This window comes from Mixophyes fleayi, chromosome 9, assembly GCF_038048845.1.
Source record: "Mixophyes fleayi isolate aMixFle1 chromosome 9, aMixFle1.hap1, whole genome shotgun sequence".
Classification (NCBI taxonomy): domain Eukaryota; kingdom Metazoa; phylum Chordata; class Amphibia; order Anura; family Limnodynastidae; genus Mixophyes; species Mixophyes fleayi.
The window spans coordinates 16,444,222-16,462,644 of record NC_134410.1 but is presented as its reverse complement, the minus strand read 5'-3'; the positions used below and the strand labels follow the sequence as shown (position 1 = coordinate 16,462,644).

The 18,423-nt window shown below is 40.2% G+C and overlaps 1 protein-coding gene across 1 annotated transcript; it reads right to left on the bottom strand.

The window, feature by feature from the left end:
* Positions 1–919: 919 nt before the first annotated feature.
* On the bottom strand, positions 920–8,060 carry LOC142102068 (fucolectin-like). Its single transcript, XM_075186611.1, has 7 exons — positions 7,842–8,060; positions 6,005–6,037; positions 4,757–5,042; positions 4,091–4,239; positions 1,976–2,058; positions 1,820–1,886; positions 920–1,138 (listed from the first exon to the last, which is right to left on the bottom strand). Exons 1-7 carry the CDS (start codon positions 7,939–7,941, stop codon positions 1,104–1,106), a joined length of 753 nt encoding a protein of 250 aa, XP_075042712.1. The 5' UTR covers positions 7,942–8,060; the 3' UTR covers positions 920–1,103.
* Between the last annotated feature and the right edge of the window lie 10,363 nt (positions 8,061–18,423).

The following is an 18,423-nucleotide window of genomic DNA, read 5'->3' as shown; positions in this document are numbered from 1 at the left end:
GATGATGATGATCATTGACCATGTCTGCATGCTTTTAAGCACTGAGTTGCTGCCACATGATTGGCTGATTAGACAGTTGTGCTGATGAGAAGGTGTACCTAATAAAGTATGTGTGTAATATATATATATATATATATATATATATATATATATATATATATATATATATATATATATATATATATATGTATATAATTTATTTTCCCACACTCCAAAAACATACTAGTAGGTTAATTGGCTGCTGTGTATGTCTGTGTGTGTTAGGGAATTTAGACTGTAAGCTTCAATGGGGCAGGGACTGATGTGAGTGAGTTCTCGGTACAGCGCTGTGGAATTAGTGGCGCTATATGAATAGATGATGATCTAAAATGACTACATGGCTGTAGAGTAGAGCATTTTCCAGATTTAGAAGCCGCATTCACAAGGGTTTGGTGATACATGGGTTACTCTGTTAGACATATAGGAACCAGGGGCGGATCTAGAGAATATTTGTACCCGGTGACGATGTAGGGGGGGGTGTATTTAGGCCCCGCCCCCTTTTTGACATCTGAGGCTGCCGGCGGCTACACACTATGTGCAGGTCCGTTCAGCAGTGACAGGCAGGGACAGTGTGCTCCCCGGATGCTCTGGTTGTGTTTAAAACACAATCAGAGCAGCCGGGCAGCACACTGTCACTGCAAACGGACCTGCACATAGTGTGCAGCCGCCAGCAGCAAGCCTCCGCTAGGGGGGGCCATTGCCCCCTCCCCCCCCCCCCCTGCATCCGCCACTGATAGGAACAAATGTCCCAATGTAAATGGACACACAAATAAAAGCAATAATGTATACAGTACGACACTACTGCTTAGTCTCTCTGAACACTATTACTTATAGCACGGACATGATTTACTCAATCCAGAAAAAAATAACACAATAGAAGTATTTTCATGATAGCAGGATGGGTATATTTAAAAGGGAGAAAGTCATTTGTTTTCCAAAATCCAAACGCATTTGCCACATCTGATGTCTAATGTGCAGTTTGTTGGAGATCGCTTCTTGCTGGAATCTGTGTCCCAAGACCTGCGCACATCGGAATATTTCTGCTTCTTGTTTATGGAGAGGACTTATGTCTTCATCATGGGGATGCAGGTCTGGTTATCTGTGGAGAGAGGGACATGTTATTTGCCACATGTATATCTGGAAACTGTTTCTCGAGACTCTTTGGAGTATATTTACTAAACTGCAGGTTTGAAAAAGTGGAGGTGTTGCCCATAGCAACCAATCGGATTGTAGTTATTTATTTAGTACATTCAACAAAATGACAAAAATCTGATTAGCCATGTAGTCCCAACATTCTTTTACATTTAGGACAACGTCGCACAGTCTACTAAAGAGCACAGAGTCCTTACAATCAATCCATGTTCATTTAGAAGCATGTTTTCCATATCTACTTCTAAATGTCCATGGCTATATGTCCACTTCGACTACTGTGTGTTTCTATGTATATACATCTATATCATACAGCATAATCCCTACTTGTGATTCACCAGTGTAACTGGCCTTGACAGCTGGGACTATTACCTGCTTATTGCCCCATTGTTCCCAAAGTTCCATTTTATTTTGGCTGAATTGAATTAACCCAGAATAGGTTAATCATGAAAACAATGTAGATAATTATTACTCTATAGAAAAGTACAACATAGCCTTACATTATATATACATTATTAAACATATGTGAGTCATGTTAATAAAGAGCTGTCCCTGGTCCAGGTTCCAGCCGTTACTGTTCTCCTGATCAGACCTGGGGGTCACTGGTCCTCAGAGTGACCGCTGTACTCACCTCTTTGCAGGACGTTGTCAGTCCCCCAGCCTAATGTCCTGACTGTGCTCTTTATTTTCTGCCGGAGCTGTGGGATAAAAGGTAATAATTATCTGTGTGTCACCGTACATCTGGGAGAGACAGACAAACAGGGCTGTGTGGGAGGAGGTCTCTCACCTGCTGCATCACTATCTCTGTGTTATGTAAGAGGTCGGATCCAGAATTTGAGACCGTTTGAACCATCACTCCGAGTTGTCTGTCTGGGAGAGGAAGTGACAGAGTTATTGAGCTTCACCTTTACTATATAGGGGACTTGGTGCACAGTCTACAACTAGGAAACGTGAGTTACACCATGAGGTGGTGACCGTGTGTTGTGTCTGTTTACAGAAATTGGATGACTGTAATACAATAAATCCATCTATATGGTTGTTTGATACTTTAAAGTGTTGTGTGTTATTTGGACTGAACCTGCTTTCATGACAATCCGCTACCACTAATCGCTTAATAAATTACTAAGCTGCATTTTCATAAATTTGGTTTAGTTTACAAAGTGGTTGCCTCTGCTCTGTGTGTGTGGGGTAATGTGACCGAGATAACTGTTATTAGACTACTTATAGATGGCTTTTCTCAGTTGCTGTCTTTTGCTGTCCCCTTTTCTGACGTTGTTTGACGGGGGAAGAGCACCCTGTTCTATTTAATCTTCCTCTTCCGCTTCTCTGTGTGTACACCATCTATTAGCCAATCCGATCAACAGAACGGTCAGCGCAGCAAGATATGAGTGTTTCTATGATGTCCAGTCATGTGATTATGTCAGAGAGGACGGGGGCAGTGTCACAATATGAGGAGGGGAATGGAGGCAGCAGGAAGCCACAGACTGAGCATTATATAGTGGAAGTAGCAGGGGCCCCAGCAGCACAGAGTATATCAGGAGATGAGTGATGTGTCAGTGAGGACAGGGCTGCATGTGACAGGAGCAGTGACATGATGTGAGGAGGGGAATGGAGGCAGCAGGAAGCCACAGATTGAGAGTTATATAGTGGAAGGAGCAGGGTCCCCAAGCAGCGAAGAGTATATCAGGAGATGAGTGATGAGTTAGTAAAGACAGGGCTGTAGGTGACAGGGGCAGTGACATGATGTGAGGAGGGGAATGGAGACAGCAAGAAGCCACCGACTCAGGGTTATATAGTCAAAGGAGCAGGGTCCCCCAACCGTACAGAGAAGTGTTGTGAGGGTTCAGCTACAGGAGGATTGTGGTGTCAGACACCTCTGTATGAAACAATGTTCATATATCCAGCTTATTTCATGTCCTGTTCTTCAATTCTCAAGTTATCCCTCTGTTCAGTCAACAGCAGCGATGGGCAAAAGATGGCAGCCCTCCGAGCTTCACCAGCGGCCCCAGCTCCTCCCTCCTTTGTCAGATTTGCTTGTTATAGCTTGTAAGCCTGTGCTTAAATTATACCCCCCAACAGTACGGATTTTCTGTGTCCAAAAAGAGAAGGAGCTTGGGAAAAACAATGATCTGGTCATGCTTGGGTATGGGCAATTCCTGTCCTATTTACTGCTTTTTCCTGGGCAGTATGTAATATGTGCATCATACCTAACTCATACTTGCCAACTCTCCCTGAAATAAGGGTGATCTCCCTCACTCCATGAAGAGTCTCCCAGAAATACGGGAGTCTCCCGGACATTCCGGGAGAGTAGGCAACTATGCGTTAAAAAAAGCAGCTAATGAATGTCTAGAGACTGAAGTGTCTATTACATTTCTGTCTCCATTACTGAAGTCATGTTGTCTTACCTGTCGGTCTTTGATTAAATCTTGGTCTCCATGAAAATGGCCACCTCCATAGGCACCAATACATGGACATAGGACACAATTTCTGAACTGTGTCATCATGCCACAGATGGCAAAGCCAACCACGTCTTGTACTGGCTCAGCATCAGGGAGAATGCCAGACTCTTCAGGGAGTGAGGGAGATCACCCTATTTCAGGGAGACTCCCTGACATTCAGGGAGAGTTGGCAAGTATGTTTTAACCACGATCTTCAATAACCTGCTTACCATTCCTTTGTAATCAGCTAAATTATTTATATGTAAAATACAACTTTCTTTCCAGTATAAAAGTATTTCAGAACAATGCCATGTGTATCTTTTCATTCTTTTTGTTAATATAATCTATTTTATTTCTTAAAGCAGTTGTTGATTGTACTCATCACATCCTTTGCTTGGATTTGGTCTTAGGGAAGAGATCTTCCTATGTGTGTTACTACAAATCAGCTATGTTTCTATGTATACCTGGGATGTTGAGGACTCCCACCTGAACCTCACACAAAGTTAGTGTATCGATGCGATTTGGTATGACTACGGTGACATAACGTCCAATAATTCCCCCACACGGAAAGGACATGGTCGCTCCCGCAGCCATAGAGCTGATGGTAGAACAGCTGTGGAACAAAGGATAGAATGTGTATTAGAGAACTAGAGATCCTCTGATAGGCTGGCAGTGCATGATGGGACTGGTAGTTCTGCAACAAATAGTTACCCTCTGCACTCATTCTGCCGCCATTAATCTAGCCTAAATTCTTCCTTCTTTGTGTGTGATGCTATATGTAATGCTGGCCACAAACTATGAGAGCTGTAGTAATATTGAGCAATTGGTTTGTTATTGCAGCATGTAAGTCCCCAAAACGACCGCAATGTGGATTATAAACCAATCAAAATTGGTGGAGTCATTATCGGACATTTGGAAGACCAAGCATCTATGTGGCCTTACTGGACTCTGATCTTGGCACTCAGGCCGAGCTGTAGGATCGCCCATGTGTAGCCGGTATTAGATCACTTCATATGTAGTAATCACAAAAACGGAGAAGCTGTCTCAGGTGTCCATTAGCCGTAACCCCTTAATGGTTTCTTCTGTTTAGCTAGAACCCAACCCTCATTCAGTCCTCTCCTCCTGCTTACCTTGGGTTGTACACGCCATAACCCTCGGTGCTTTCTCCAACGTGGATCTCGGCCCAGGGCACCTGAGTACTCCCGCTGTTCATCTGGCTGGTAATCGTAACATTGGCGATCAGGTAGCCACGTCTCAGGTCCACAGTCCACCATGGCTGGTACTCGCTGGTGGTTTGGCTGCAGGACCCTTGTAAGTAGTTAGGATTTGAGTTGCCATCTATTGCTAGGTTAGCTTCTCCTTGGCCTAGAACAGTGCTGGACTGCAAGGCCAGACCCTGTAGGGCCACATTCACAGCTGGAAGAGAGTTGGAGAGTATCAACGTGGGAATTATCTCTCCATTTACTTAGTTTTTAGTCTATATATCTCTAGCACAGTCAATAAGCACCTTTTGTACTCGTTTGAGAGCAAACCCATTTGGAGGGCCTGATTGATTAAGGTACGCATAGTGAGCGCAACCTGCGTTTGTTTTAAAACACAATGAATTCAGGCAAGCGCACACCCGAATTCTAACAAGGAGCGGATCTGATAAGGAGCGCTGATGAATTCGGGTGTAGGTCTGCTCAGCATGGATCATAGAAAAAATAAATCAGTTAATGTCATCTGTTAATAATATAGGCATTAATGATAAAACAGTTAAAAAAAAAAAGTGTTGTTTTTTTTTATATATATTTTTCCATATGAAATACATTTATTAGGATGTTCTTAATGTCTACTGAACATAAAATACATTTTTACAGTTGTTCCTGATTGCAAACACATGTTATAGCATGAATGCTCAACTGTCGTCACTAGTAATCGAGACTTAGACTAACCCTGTAGCTGGAGCAAGAGATACCGCCATACTTGCCAACTTTATGTAGCTGGCATCTGGGAGATCTTAGGAAGGGGGCGTGGCAAAATAATGTCATTTTTGCCCAGCCACCACGACAGGAACATAATTTTGTTGGGGGAGGGGAAAATGACACGGAATCACGTCATTTTGACACCCAACAGGCAGGATGTGGGAAACTTGCCTGCTCTCCCAGGAGTCTGGGAGACCTACTCGGAATTCAGGAGAGTCCCGAACATTCCGTAAGAGTGAGCGAGGATGGATGTGGCAGAAATTCAAATTCCTATCTAGCCTGGAGGGAATGAGGCTTTTAGTCCTGAAATAGGTCACCTGCCATCCATGTGTTCTATAACTTCTGCTTTTCCTATTTTCTCTATCTCAACAAAATTCATATAATTCCTGTGGTTTATTACAAATCCCTACTTACCTACAGACGCCACATTTGCTTCATAGTGTAGAGCTGTAAATTAAACCATAAAAATAGATATCACATCTCTGCATGCTGTATACATTAATACATATGGACATTTGCATCATTTACATAGATGGGAACTTGCACTACCCAAGCGGAGGAAGAGATTAATGTACCAAGTCAATTAACAGGTCCTAGGCTGGGAGTTCATCATCATGAGAGGTATTAAATCATTCAGCAGCTGTCACAACAATGGGTGCTGATAATTACTTGATGTAAATCCTGCTTGTCTAATACACTACTAAGTCTCTAAATAAAAGATCCCAGCTAGTTTAGTCATTTTTATTTCTTTCCAAAACTGCTGAAAAGTGGAAGACGCTTCTGCAGATGGATGCATGTATATTATTCATTAGAATAATCACGTTGTCTATTTGCCAACTCTCTGCACCACCCGTTTGCTTATCTGCTTTACAAGACATGGGCTATCTGTGTTGGCTCACTAACTGCTATATAGCTGTTCATCCAAAGGTTCAGCATGTAGGGGAAAGACTGCGTGGCGTTAGTAATGACAGGGCAATACTCCAGATACTGCCCACACTATAGAGAGCAAACAAGACCATCACACTCTCTGCTTGTTGCCAGGCAGTGGTCATAGAAAGATACCTGTTATCTTTCTAACAGTGTGTGAGGGAGATCCAGTAGAATATGGCAGTGTGTGTCCAGTTTAATACGACTAGTAACAATTATTATTAGGGGTTTGGATCCTAGGCCCTCTGCACCTGGTGGGGGTATACTGTAGGGTGGGCTGCTATGAATATAGTTACTATATATATATATATATATATATATATATATATATATATATATATATATATATGTGTGTGTGTGTATATGAATAAATATATATATATATATATATATTTATTTATAATGTGTATGTATATATGTATATATATATATATATATATATATATATATATATATATATATATATATATATGGTACACACATTGAACCAATTTTCTGCACCTAAAAGGACTTGTGTGCCTCCTGTCGTATCATTCTCACATTGTAATCTGCTAACAGCGTTCAATTAGGTAAGATTTAACCAAAAGTATATGCTGGATTGTGTTTGCTACAGATGAAAGTATGTGGTAGTCATAATGTTATGAGCAGTGTTCATCTGTTCATCTTAGGGTTGTCTGTATCTCGACTATGCCTGTTCTGGTATATTTCTGGACCATCCTGACATTAACACACCCCAAATTATGTCATATCAAGCCCCAAATCACATCAAACATTGCCTTGCTATTAGACTAATGCAAAAAGAAAATGATAAAAATTGGGTTAGTGTGCCTTTAAAGGAATATTCATTTTTCTGTAAAATATCCTATCCCAAAAAATGACTAACCTCGGTTTCAGCAGTCACACGATCTTAAAGGTAACCCAATATCAGGGGCACACCCTCTGCTGCTTAGCTTGGTCCCGCTGGCAATGTGTAATCAGGACCCACATGCTGCCTGAATAAAAAAAGGAGTCCGCAAAGCAGTGCCATAGATGTTGTAAGGCAGAAACGATGGATCATATAAACGCTGGACCTCGGTTGAATAAGATTTTGGGATCGGTTTGTACTTGTGATATTTCACCCAAAGCTGAATTTTCAGTTTTAGATTGAACTATACTTTACTAGTGGTGACTAATTTGTCTTAGTGCCCATTGTTGGATCCCCTGGTAACTTTAGCGACAACCAGAGACTAGAGAGATGTTCCTGAGATCATGCTAACATCCCATACTATTATCAAGGTCAGAGCTGTAAGGGCACATTTATATTAGTATATTTGGCATAACTCACCTCCAAGCCCAAAGAATATAAGAATAGAGAGAAAAATCTGCATCTCTTCCAGGTGTCCAGAGGAAGTGTAGAAAGCTTTGTCACGGTGTCTCACCAACATAATATAGAATTTTGCATAACAAATATGGGCTTAGTTAGTATAGTAGTTGGTCACTTCCTTAACCCCTAAAACACAACTACTCTGTTTTAGTCTGTACACTGGCGTTTGACTCGTTTTTAACGCTTATTAAAACATTAAGGAAAGGAAAGAAAAAAAAAAAGGAGTAACTTTGGGGGGGGGGGGGTAAATTTAAAATGTGAGGACAGATTTATAGTTGGGATAGGGCATGTCCTAGATCAACTTTAACTTTCAATGTAAAAAAAACAAAACTGTCAAGTATTTGTGTGCTACATGAAAAGGCAGCCTGTATTTTCTTATGTGCAAAATATTAAACTCATTTTCACCCCTTACATTGTAACATGGTTTTGTCCAGGAGCAAATTTACTCCTTTTTTTCCTGTGCTTTCCTTAATGAATCAGGTCCATTACGTTTATGTATGCATTATAAGTGTAACAAAAGTAGGTGAAGCTGGGGCTCCACTTAAATTTATAAGAAGTCTGTGAGCAAAAATGGAAGCTACTCCTCTCAATTTATACAACGTGGCAGCCATCTTTAGTGGACCAGCTGTTTGCCAGGTTTAATGAAATCTGTGAACAAAGAAGCAAAAGAGTGTAGTAACTAAACTATTAGTGTAGTATATATGAGAACTCCAAATGAATCGGAACAAAGGGGCAATTAAATGTGTACCAAATAGTGAGAGAGTAACAAGCTTATCTAATGTTGCTTGAGGTCATCAAATATTAACAACACCTTGTACTGTATAGAGAATAAACAGGACTTAGTGTAGTATTTATACATATACCTTTAATAATCACTATACAAGCTAAACGTACACAATTAAAATATTATAAAGCTTATCTGGACCAAATATCCAAAGCTCTGGGTATTTGCCGTCTCTGGTGCCTCCCAGTAGTAGGAAGTATTCAGTGTCCCAGCGATGACCAGAAAGAGTTGCCCGTGTATGCAACATAAAGGCTAAACTGAAACTTAATAGACCCTACGCTTTTCATCATATAGGTGCATATTCTTCCTGATGAAGCTTCAAGCTAGACAAAACGCATAATATCAGACAAGAATGCAGGAGCACACTTAAGACATTAATTACAATAACAAACATTTGTGTATTAGACTCTGTAATAATAATATGTAATATAAAATCTGAAATAAACAGGTTACCAGAGCACATATTGATCAAGTTGTGAACCATGACAAAGTGACCTCATTCAGATGCGTAGTCTGAGGGTAAATACCTCTCTCTGTTGAATCTACCTACAGGATACAGATATGGCAGGTAGAAGCTAGACGTTAACCTAAGTTACAAACACCTATGACTTAGTCGCATCATATATACTGCAATAGAACAAAAATATGTATAGTCTTATTTGGTAAAATTGTTTTTATCTTCAAATAACTTGCTTTAGAAACACACGTTAGACTTATATAAGAAGCCATTTTCTGGAGGTCTGTCATCAGGGACAGGATCTGCGATCGTTATTTTAGAAATAGGGCATTAATATATACAGAGGAAAGGTGACCTGTGGGTGTCGTTGTTTGCTCTCCTGCATGGCAAATAATCTGTGTATCCAGTGCTGAGAGTGTGTACACAACATCAAACACATCATACGTTGTGAGAATAGGGAAAACTCTGAGCCGAGTACATATACAACACTGCACAGCGGAGGACGTTCAACAAAACAGTCATTGAATGGAGTGACCTAGTCACTGTAGCTTCACAGTGAGGTGCAATGTCTGAGTCACTGATGGATACAAAGCCAGGGACTAATGACTCTGCAGGAAAAGACACACACATGAAAAAGAGCATTTCGCTGCATATGAATGTTTGGATGCAAATCATTATGCTTCAAGATCTACAATACTAGGATCTCAACAGGGGGCGTGGCCACATCAAGACCACCCCCTCAGCGGGCTGCCTAGCACTGTAAAGCTCTAGGCTGCCCATTAGATATCTTCCCCCAACATCACCACCCACGGGACAAACATGTCCCCAGGCAGACAGAGCCTTAAATTTGGAACAGTTTGGGGGTATGTACAGTATATGCCAGGTTTGTGTTAGGAAAGTGTAGACATGTGGATATACAGTGTTAGACATGTGGATATACAGTGTTAGACATGTGGATATACAGTTTAGTAGTAAATGCGATAGTCACATTACCCTATTTGTAAACACTATAATGAAGGATCACATACATGAGAGAATAGTGTCTTGACAGTGTTATTAATAATACAAAAGTTGTATTTACCGTCCAAAATGTACTAAATACAAATACAAGTGCTCTCTCCTGACGTCTGCATTCAGGTCTACCTCACTGTCATTCTTGTGAGAACTGTCCCAGATCTCCCAGTTCTGAAGGTTCTGTCTTCCAACTGATGTATTCAGATCTCTCCATAGGTGTTGTCTATGGGATTTAGACCTGGACTCCATGCTATAGATAGATAGATAGATAGATAGATAGATAGATAGATAGATAGATAGATATTAGATAGATAGATAGATAGATATTAGATAGATAGATAGATATGAGATAGATAGATATTAGATAGATAGATAGATATTAGATATCATTTCACCTCTAACTCAAATCTGTAATCTCTCACTCTCTACTGGCATCTTTCCATCACTATACAAGCATGCAGTGATTACTCCTATTCTAAAAAAACAAAACTCCGACCCAAACTCTCTCTCAAATTACCGTCCCATCTCTCAGCTCCCTTGCCCCTCCAAGCTTCTAGAGAGACTTGCCTACACTCGCCTCACACGCTTTCTTTCCGCAAACAACCTGTTGGATCCTCTTCAGTCAGGCTTTCGTTCTCAACACTCCACAGAGACTGCGCTGACCAAGGTTGTTAATGATCTGATCACTGCTAAGACTGAACGCCATTACTCTCTCCTAATTCTCCTTGATCTCTCGGCTGCATTTGACACAGTTGACCACTCTCTTCTCATACAAACGCTGCAATCCCTAGGTCTTCAAGACACAGTTCTATCCTGGTTCTCATCTTACCTCTCTAATCGCTCTTTCACTGTTAATTTCTCTGGAGCCACATCTGCTCCGCTTCCCCTATCAGTTGGAGTACCACAAGGCTCGGTGCTAGGTCCTCTGCTGTTCTCTATCTATACCGCTTCTCTTGGAAATCTAATAAGTTCCTTTGGCTTTCAGTATCATCTCTATGCGGATGATACCCAAATCTATCTATCCTCTCCTGATATCTCGACATCTGTGTTGTCCCGTGTAACTGACTGTCTTTCTGCCATTTCATCTTGGATGTCCTCTCGTCAACTCAAACTTAATCTTTCTAAAACAGAGTTAATAATATTCCCACCCGCCAACAAGAGCATACCTGACATTTCTATCTCTGTTGATAACATGACCATAAATCCCACCCCACAAGCTCGCTGCCTAGGTGTAATCCTTGATTCACGCCTATCCTTTGTTCCCCACATTGACTCTATATCTAAATCATGTTACATACATCTAAAGAACATTTCCAGAATCCGCACATATCTCACACAAGACACTGCTAAAACCTTAAGTCATGCACTAATCATCTCCCGCATTGACTATTGCAATTCCCTCCTTACTGGTCTTCCCAAAAACAGACTCAAACCCCTAAAATCTATTTTGCATGCTTCGGCAAGACTGATTTTTCTTGCAAATAGCTATTCCTCTGTTGAATCACTCTGTATGTCTCTACACTGGCTGCCTGTCTTCTACCGAATCCAATATAAAATACTTTTACTAACCTACAAGGCCATCAACAAGGCTGCACCAACATACATCTCCTCTCTTGTCTCAAAATATCTCCCAACTCGGCAACTCCGTTCTGCAAAAGATCTGCGTCTCTCATCCACCCTCATTACATCCTCCCATTCCCGGTTACAGGACTTTTTTCGGGCTGCACCCACTCTATGGAACTCTCTCCCTCGCACAATAAGACTCTCCTCTGTTCTACAAACTTTCAAGCGTTCTCTGAAAACCTACCTATTCAGACAAGCGTATAATATTCCTCAACCACCATCTTAACCTCACTACCTTTAGCCTGTTACACAATTTCACACAAGACAACTACCCCCGGACCAACATTGTGTGACAGGATCATTTAGCTTATGAGTCACCCTACCTTTGCAGTCTGGCTGGGCCAAGATGCAAAATGTATACTTAACCTCATGTGTCAATCTCCCATTGTCCCATAGATTGTAAGCTTGCGAGCAGGGCCTTCTCACCTCTTTGTCTGTTTTACCCAGTTTGTTTATTAGTTTATTACGTTTGTCCCCAATTGTAAAGCGCTACGGAATATGTTGGCGCTATATAAATAACTGATGATGATGATGATGATGACAGATATGAGATAGATAGATAGATAGATAGATAGATAGATATGAGATAGATAGATAGATAGATAGATAGATAGATACGAGTTAGATAGATAGATAGATAGATATGAGATAGATAGATAGATAGATATATAGATATTAGATAGATAGATATTAGATAGATAGATAGATATGAGATAGATAGATAGATATGAGATAGATAGATAGATAGATATTAGATAGATAGATAGATAGATAGATATGAGATAGATAGATAGATATTAGATAGATAGATAGATAGATAGATATGAGATAGATAGATAGATATTAGATAGATAGATATGAGATAGATAGATAGATAGATATGAGAAAGATAGATATGAGAAAGATAGATAGATATGAGATAGATAGATAGATACGAGTTAGATAGATAGATATGAGATAGATAGATAGATAGATATTAGATAGATAGATATTAGATAGATAGATAGATATGAGATAGATAGATAGATAGATATGAGATAGATAGATAGATATGAGATAGATAGATATGAGATAGATAGATATTAGATAGATAGATATGAGATAGATAGATAGATAGATAGATATGAGAAAGATAGATAGATATGAGATAGATAGATAGATACGAGTTAGATAGATAGATAGATATGAGATAGATAGATATTAGTTAGTTAGTTAGATAGATATTAGTTTGATAGATAGATATGAGTTAGTTAGATAGATAGATATTAGTTTGATAGATATGAGTTAGTTAGATAGATATATAGATAGATAGATATGAGATAGATAGATATTAGTAAGTTAGATAGATAGATAGATAGATATTAGTTTGATAGATAGATATGAGATAGATAGATAGATATTAGTTTGATAGATAGATATGAGATAGATAGATATTAGTTTGATAGATAGATATGAGTTAGTTAGATAGATAGATAAATATTAGTTTGATAGATATGAGTTAGTTAGATAGATAGATAGATATGAGATAGATAGATATTAGTTAGTTAGATAGATAGATAGATAGATATTAGTTTGATAGATAGATATGAGATAGATAGATATTAGTTAGTTAGATAGATAGATAGATATTAGTTTGATAGATAGATATGAGATAGATAGATATTAGTTAGTTAGATAGATAGATAGATATTAGTTTGATAAATAGATATGAGATAGATAGAAATTAGTTTGATAGATAGATATGAGATAGGTAGATAGAAAGATGGATGTTAGATTCATTACATAATGTGCTTTGGGTGTTTCTATGTAAACATTGTCAGTTTTATTACGTGACGGAATAGTTAGACAGATTTTATAGGGGAAGTAGAGGAGAGGTTTAAGCCGCATCCACACGCACATCTCTCTTTAGAAGAGGCTCCGTCCTCACACTCCCATCATGTGAGAACCTCAGCAGGTTCGGACGTCTGACTCGCTGCTAACTAGACCGGTGTCTTTTTCTGTTCTCCCCCAAGACTTACACAGAAGCACAGTGACATGATCTACAGCAACTCTTGGGAAAGGTACGTACAGACCACTCTAAGGTCTTGTAAATAATATCTGTATAAACAGAGAGTTCTAATCTAAGTTCTAATAATTGGTGAGTTTTGATGTCACCAACTCTGTGATCAATAGGAAAACTTGTATAATATAAGGTTTAATCCACTCCCTACTGTAAATTATAACAGCTAACAGAAGCCACCTATTTCTGTGAACATTAAAAATGGATCAGCTCTGTAGCCACCTGCTTTTATATGGTGACAGAATTCATTGGTGACTTCTATTATCTACAATAGGGAGTGCACTACGCCATGTATATGTGTTACCCTTTTACCTGTGTTTTAAAATGGTGTAATATAGAGGGAGACTGTGGATTCAAATCATAATTTACAGTGGAAATACTTATATATATATGTTTGAACTAAAAGTATATAAAATGTCACACAGGCTAATTAAACAAATATTTCATATTTAGCCTAGTAATATTAAATATTCACCAACACATGTAGCCAAAAACTGTAAAACAAAATATAAGTGATATTACAGGAGAAAAGTAGTGAGAAACATGAAGTCATGGCTGAGTGAGACGGAGATTTAGGTCATAATTCCTGATATGGCTTTGAAAACACATTGGCCCATTGTCAGAACAAAACAAATCCCTGCGCTTTTGGAGGGAGACAAAATTATCTTGAACGTGTGAAATTATTTTTCTTATTATAAATTTTCTTTCGGACTTTTCACACGACAGTGGCCCTGGACACGTCAGCCTAACAATGCTAATAAATGTCAGGGAGGATTCACAGGGGGGTCTTTATGATATGGCCGATGAGATCATTACCTGTAAACAGTGCATTATCTTCTGACAAGACATTAATTAACATCTCGTTAGGTGCTGACTCCTCCTAAACTCTTAAGGGATGACAGGTTAATGGTTCTGTCAGGTCTTTTCAAAGACTTAATGAGTGAACCGCTCGGGAATGTTACAAGATGGCCGCCATGAGGCTCTTCCTGGCTTCTCACTTTTGGTTGCCGTGCTTTGGGAATCTCAGAGATTTGTTGGGATTAGCCTGGACTATTTTAGGAATTTTAACAAGACTAGGCATTAACAAACGAATAGCACAATTATCTAGGGATTATACTGAGTTGTAGTTTGGCCAGCGTTAGTAAGATGGCAGTTTTAGCTGCGTCTGTTACATGAGGAAGCGTGGGAGGGAATGACTAACTAAAGACAGATGAATCCAGGTGAAATGGATTTACTATACACCGGACTGTCTTTAAATGAATAAATAAGATTTTACATTCTGATAGTTGTCGAGCTCATAAAGACTTTGGTTTATATGTAGTTTGGGGAGTGACCTGTTAATGAAGCTTATTAGGCCGACAACGTGGTTTTCACTCATCTGTTGGCTGTGTCTCCGGAGGTTTGTCTGTTGGGGTCTGTGGAGAAGGTGGTGTAGACTAGGGCTAGTTATGGCTGAAGATATTACCCTTCTATGTGTAAAGGGGTATACTAGTGTTATACTATCCAAAATATTATGCTGTAACGTTATAAGGAATGTTACTAATAAAGATGAGTGAAAGGGATGAGCTTTGTTAGCCAGTAACATTATGGCACAGGTGTGTCCAAACAAGGTTGCATCTGTCTATTTTATTACGCTTTATGCTACTGCTTCTTATTGAGTGATTGCTAAGCTAGTGGGGTGTGAATGAGTCTTTGAGCCATTGTTCTGGGGAAAGTGACGTTAGGACCAGGGAGCTTTCAAAGTGAATAGCAATGTGGGCGAGAAGGCTGCATAAACCGGCCGGCATTGAGGGGGGTTCTTTAATAAGAGGAAGCTGTGCAGGGGCAAACGCAGGATTTGTAGAGGGGGGGTTTCCACACCAGGCCACCAGTGGGCGTGACCAGCATGCATGGGGGTGTGGCTATAATTTTAGACAGTGCTTGGCTGCTCTCTAACTCTTCCTATCCCCATAAGATACATGGGCAATGCTGCGTGCACTACTGTTAGGTGCACGCAGCTCTCCCTTTTCAAGCAGAGTTGTGTGAAGCTGGAGCAGGGTCCAGCCACCTCAATTATACAGTGCCCCAGGTTTGGAGGGGGGTTTCCATGCACTAGGACACCCCCCCTCCCTTGGTTTGCCTATGCTATGCTTGTATAATGTGTGTCATGATATCACCCATTCAGTGTTTCAGGGACCCCTTAAATCAAAACTGTCCAACCTAAACAACAGTTCTTAGGTGACCCCCCCCCCCTCCCTCTCTTCAAAACCACCATGCCTCTTGACCAACCCCAGCACTCTACACCTCCGCCATCCCTCTACAGCCTCTCCCTTCACTTAACTTAAACGCACATTGAGATCCAACGCATCACGATACCCCTTCTTTTTCTACTGCGTTGGGGGGGGGGATCTTGGGCAGCACAGTGGCTTAGTGGTTAGCACTTCTGCCTCACAGCACTGGGGTCATGAGTTTGATTCCCGACCATGGTCTTATCTGTGTACAGTTTGTATGTTCTCCCCGTGTTTGCGTGGGTTTCCTCCGGGTGCTCCAGTTTCCTCCCACACTCCAAAAACATACTGGTAGGTTAATTGCTGCTATGAAAATGCTCTTAGTATGTCTTGGTCTGTGTGTGTATGTTAGGGGATTTAGACTGTAAGCTCCAATGGGGCAGGGACTGATGAGAGTGAGTACTCTGTACAGCGCTGCAGAATTAGTGGCGCTATATAATTAGATGATGATGATGATGAGGGATCTCGACAGCGACCCCGCTGGAGGAAGACAACAGGAATGGGGGGACAAGGGGACCCACCCCATGAATGCAGGGTGGGCCCACAAGTCAAGGAACTGAAGTGGATCCCCCTGAGACATGGGCCCATTATAGATACACTACGGTCTATTACATTACACTAAAATAAATATTTGTGATCATTTCTGTAAGAGGTTAGAAGGACTTTATCATCAGGCAGCACAATGATTGGTCACACCAATGAGTACATACGAGAGGGTCCTTAGTGTAGTGAAATCAGACAACTATTGACTTGTGAGGGAAAAATAGCATTTACTCTGTACTTCAGAAGGATATATTAAAGTATCATTACACACAGGGACAGAACAAGCTTCTGACATGTTTCAGGTTCAATAACACAGGACTCTATGAGTAATTGCTGTAACGTGTAAGAATAGCCGGTTCTATCCTTGCCTTTGATGATAATTTTGTATATCCTGGAGAAGACGAGCATGATTTTGCTCTCAGTCCACCATGAGATCAGGCATTGAACACATCATTGTTTTCCAGCACCAAATCAGAGGGTGAGTGGTACAGTTTGGGCTGTTTGGGGGGTGTTATGTCTGTGGTTTACGACCAACTTATCCCAGTTATCTATATAGAGTGCACATTGGAGTGTGACGCCGTTCGCTTACTGAGAGGTGGTAAATTTGCTGTTTTTATTTTGCTTTGCTCCTAATTCTGAATGAATGAGATGAAGTCACTCAGTGCGCCATGGTTAATGCCCCTGGACATGTTTATCTAGCAGAGTTTATTTTTATAGAATTCGGATTCCTGGTGCACTTCAGTTAATAGGATTATTTGGAATAAATTCTTACAATTGCTTTGCTGTATTTGGCACCCAAAATTATGGGTTTAATGGTGAACATCTTGGGGTAAATGTATCAAGCTGAGGGATTTCCGGTGGGTTTGAAAAGTGGAGATGTTGCCTATAGCAACCAATCAGATTCTAGCTAGCATTTTGTAGAATGTACTAAAGAAATAATAGCTAGAATCTGATTGGTTTTTCAGACCCGCCAGTAAACTCTCAGCTTGATACATTTACCCTCTTGTCGTAGAGGCTCACAATGGTCTAGCAAACGGCCTTCTCCTCCTGTATAACTTCCTGCACTATGCATAGTATATTCTTTACATTGTATTGTTAATGTTACCCTCCTTTACATGCCACAATTGGCTAAGTTTGCACACTGTGAAGAAACGTGGGCCAAGGTACACGTTTAAAGAAAGTTTACAGAAGCGTGAGTCAGTCACATTTTAAATATTAGGTTGAGTCCTTAACATTAAACAATCTAAAGAAAATTCAAGCTTTGTAGTGTGATGAATATTCCTATTTCTAGTCAAACAGGAAGAACTGGTTACTGGCAGCTCTGATTCAGGCTTTTCCAGTGCACGGTTATTGCGGAATATATTAGCAGTGATATTACCTGTGGTCTACCAGGGAAGGTAGGTCTTTTTGCAGATAATACAAAGATTTGTAACTGGGTTCATACCCCTAGAGGGAGAAAACACATGTGTAGTGAATTATAGACAACATAAAAATGGACTAAAGTATGGAATCTTCAATTTAAAAAAACAAAAAACATAATGTAAATGAATGCATGTGGGATACAAAATCCTAACACAGAAGACAAAATGAATGGTGTTTGGAGTTATTGGGGGCGATTCAATTAACCATGAGGTTCCGAAGTAGCCTTGCACGTTATGTTTCCATGTGATATGTAGGTAATTAGAGGGGAGCGAAACAGGCTCGGCTAACTGAATCACCCCCATACTACTAAAATTTTGGGTGGTATGCCTTGTGTACTGGAACTTTGTACAGTTCTGAAGGCCATGCATCCAAAA

Coding starts and splice junctions, on each gene's coding strand:
- LOC142102068 (XM_075186611.1), bottom strand. CDS start 7,941: ATGTTGGTGAGACACCGTGACAAAGCTTTCTACACTTCCTCTGGACAC. Junction 1,887..1,975: donor CAGAGATAGTGATGCAGCAG/GTGAGAGACCTC, acceptor TTTATCCCACAG/CTCCGGCAGAAAATAAAGAG. Junction 1,139..1,819: donor TGACAACGTCCTGCAAAGAG/GTGAGTACAGCG, acceptor CTCTCTCCACAG/ATAACCAGACCTGCATCCCC.